This window comes from Octopus bimaculoides, chromosome 9 (assembly GCF_001194135.2).
Source record: "Octopus bimaculoides isolate UCB-OBI-ISO-001 chromosome 9, ASM119413v2, whole genome shotgun sequence".
Lineage (NCBI taxonomy): Eukaryota > Metazoa > Mollusca > Cephalopoda > Octopoda > Octopodidae > Octopus > Octopus bimaculoides.
In genome coordinates, this window is record NC_068989.1 from 81,146,818 (window position 1) to 81,149,752 (window position 2,935).

General features: G+C 36.1%; 1 protein-coding gene across 1 annotated transcript in view; it reads right to left on the reverse strand.

The window, feature by feature from the left end:
- The window catches only part of LOC106879283 (Golgi-specific brefeldin A-resistance guanine nucleotide exchange factor 1-like), a 94,772-nt gene that overhangs the window by 11,125 nt on the left and 80,712 nt on the right, over positions 1 to 2,935 (reverse strand). Inside the window, 2 exon segments of the mRNA XM_052970817.1 lie at positions 857 to 1,103; positions 2,268 to 2,434. Coding sequence (XP_052826777.1) covers positions 857 to 1,103; positions 2,268 to 2,434 — 414 coding nt within the window.

The following is a 2,935-nucleotide window of genomic DNA, read 5'->3' on the forward strand; positions in this document are numbered from 1 at the left end:
AAGTACAGGCACAGGAGTGGCTGTGTGGTAAGTACAGGCACAGGAGTGGCTGTGTGGTAAGTACAGGCACAGGAGTGGTTGTGTGGTAAGTACAGTTTAACCCTTTCACATTCAGATTTCTTTGACAAATGTGTTGTTTATTCATTCACATCAATTCGAATTAATCGTGCATTATCTTGTAGCTTCAAGATTTCAACAGTGTGTTTGTATATTTTCAGAATGACATTGTAGGGTAGGTGTGAGGGGTTGGATCAAGCCAGTTTTAACATAAAACAGATAGAATATTTGGGCCGTATATGACCAGATTAAATACTAAAGGGCTAAAAAGAATTTCAGAGATGTATTGGTTTGGCAAGTAATTTGATCTGAGGCTATCATCATCATCATTTAACGTCCACTTTCCATGCTGGCATGGGTTGGACGGTTTGACTGAGGACTGGCAAGCCTGCTCCAGGCTCCAATCTGATCTGGCAAGGATTCTACAGCTGAATGCCCTTCCTAACACCAACCACTCTGAGAGTGTAGTAGGTTCTTTTTATGTGCCACAGGCATGAAACTAAAACAATTAGTGTAGAAGACAGATATTGGCCATTCAAAAACACACAAAAATTGTTAACTTCGCTTAAACATTTATTATTTGGTGTCAAATTTTTTGACACACTAATTGCAACCTGGTCACTGACACAGCTCTACAATGCTTTTAATATATTTTCAGGCTTGTTTGGGATAATGTTGAAAATTTTGATACGTTTATAAATTACTGAATCATATGTTATACAGCAGGTTGACATGAAAATAGTAGTAGTAGTTGAAAAACCACGAATGGTTCAATACAGGAGCAAGATATTTTACTAACCTCCATTGATACTAGCTTCAACAAATGCACGGATGGCATGAATACAGCTTTCAAAGTTGTGTGGTGTTACATGTACTGCATCTCGTACCAGAAAAGCCAACGTTTCTGACGACCGGAGTAAAGCTTTAGAATCACAGTAAAAAATATCTTCGTTGAGATCAATAGAGTATTGGTTACGTGGAGGACGGTGGGTGGTGGGGGAAGTCAAAGAATTTGTAGAACCACTGCTTACAACTTCTTTCTCCACCTGAAGCAAATGACAGAAAAAATACATAAAACCTTGAAGTAAAAAAATGGTAAATTACTTTTGAGAAATTTCTAAACGAATGCCACCCTGTATTTACAGTTTGTATTTATCACTGACCTGGAATACTTCTATGTATGTGAAAGCATAACTAATATTTGATTATATTAAAGTGAAGCTCATAAAGATCAGTATTAAAAGTAACTAAAAACATTCAAAATGTTATTTACTTTAGATTTAAGAATGTATGACAGTCACTTCATTACAAGAAATTAGGTGTTTTTTTTTTAAATTTAAGGCTGAATGTTTGTATGTGCTATTAATAACATGTGCCCCAGTGTAACCTGTTGCATGGTCAGGCCATTGGTGACTAAACTGGCAACACCACCAAGCCTACTTAGTGAATAAGGTTTTTGGTCACTCTGTGGGATGAAAAACAAAACCCATTAAAGGACTTAACATTTTTTTTTAGGTACCCAGGTGGACATTTAGCCTATCAGAGTGAGTTGCACTCTATGCTGAAGTAAAGGCAACTAATCCAGGAGATGGAGAACTGTAACAGAAAAACCTGTGGTATGTTGTTCATTGAGTTTGTAGCAACCATTTGTACCAATTTTCTACCTGCATTTCCATAAAATATGCGGTTGGTTCTACATAAAGCATTCACCACTGAAAACAAATCATTTGTGTGGGTATCTAGCAGTATAATAATAATAATAATAATCCTTTCTACTATAGGCATAAGGTCTGAAATTTCGAGATGGGGGATAGCTGATTACATTGACTTCAGTGCTCAACTAGTTCTTATTTCACTGATCCTGGAGGGATGAAAGGTAAGGTCAACAGAGGCAGCATTTTAACTCAGAATGTAAAGCTGGAAGAAATGCTAAGTATTTTGCCTGGTATGCTACCATAATAATAACGATAATAATGACAATGATGATGATAATAACAAAAGATAAAAACAATAAGAGCACTCGTTACTATTTAAATGAGGTAATTTTTTTTTTACTGAGGAATTTTTTTCTTGCAAATTTTTGCAATTAAAAGGAAATAAATGCTTCCAGAAAAATCTGAATCTTTGATCTAAAACAATTTTGCTTCAAAACAAACTTTGGCACTAGACAAGAAAAAAAAAACACAAAAAACCCCCCATACAACACATACCATGAGCCAACTGACATTGTCTGGGGCAGGTTTAACTTCCAATTCTGTATGACAGGTTCGATGGTGTTTTGACTGAGTGTCATATAACTCGCTATCGGATGTGTAGCCTCTCTCACCTGATTCAGATGGAATGTTCACACTTTGAACTTCACTGTCACTTTGAGCTCCTGCAAAATACAATGGTTTACAGAGATATAAAAAGCAAAGTCAAATGTTTTAGTAGTTGTTGTTGCTTAACCTTATGTCAATCAAGGTCGAACAGGCTTTTAATAAAAAGGACTACTACCATTCTTCCTGAGATTTGCCAACACTACACCTGATTTTCTCCCCTCCATACACACGCAAGCATGTCTCTGACTCATACACTGTTCACTTTCCAGACATTTGTACGTTACTTCATATGCTTTATCCGCACTTTTGACAAGTTGTAGTGCACCTGAGCACTGTATACAATAATTTCATTATTATCATTATTATTATCCAATGTGTCCTTCCAATGTTAAGATGATAAAAGTTGATTTGAGAGAGATTTGGCTGCTATCTCTAACAGGTTAAGTAACCATGTAGACTGATGATTTCATTCATTGAGAATGAAGTACAAATGTTTCTTACATTAGAGTTACTGCTCATGCACACAGACATGCACATTCGTACACATTTTCAATTAC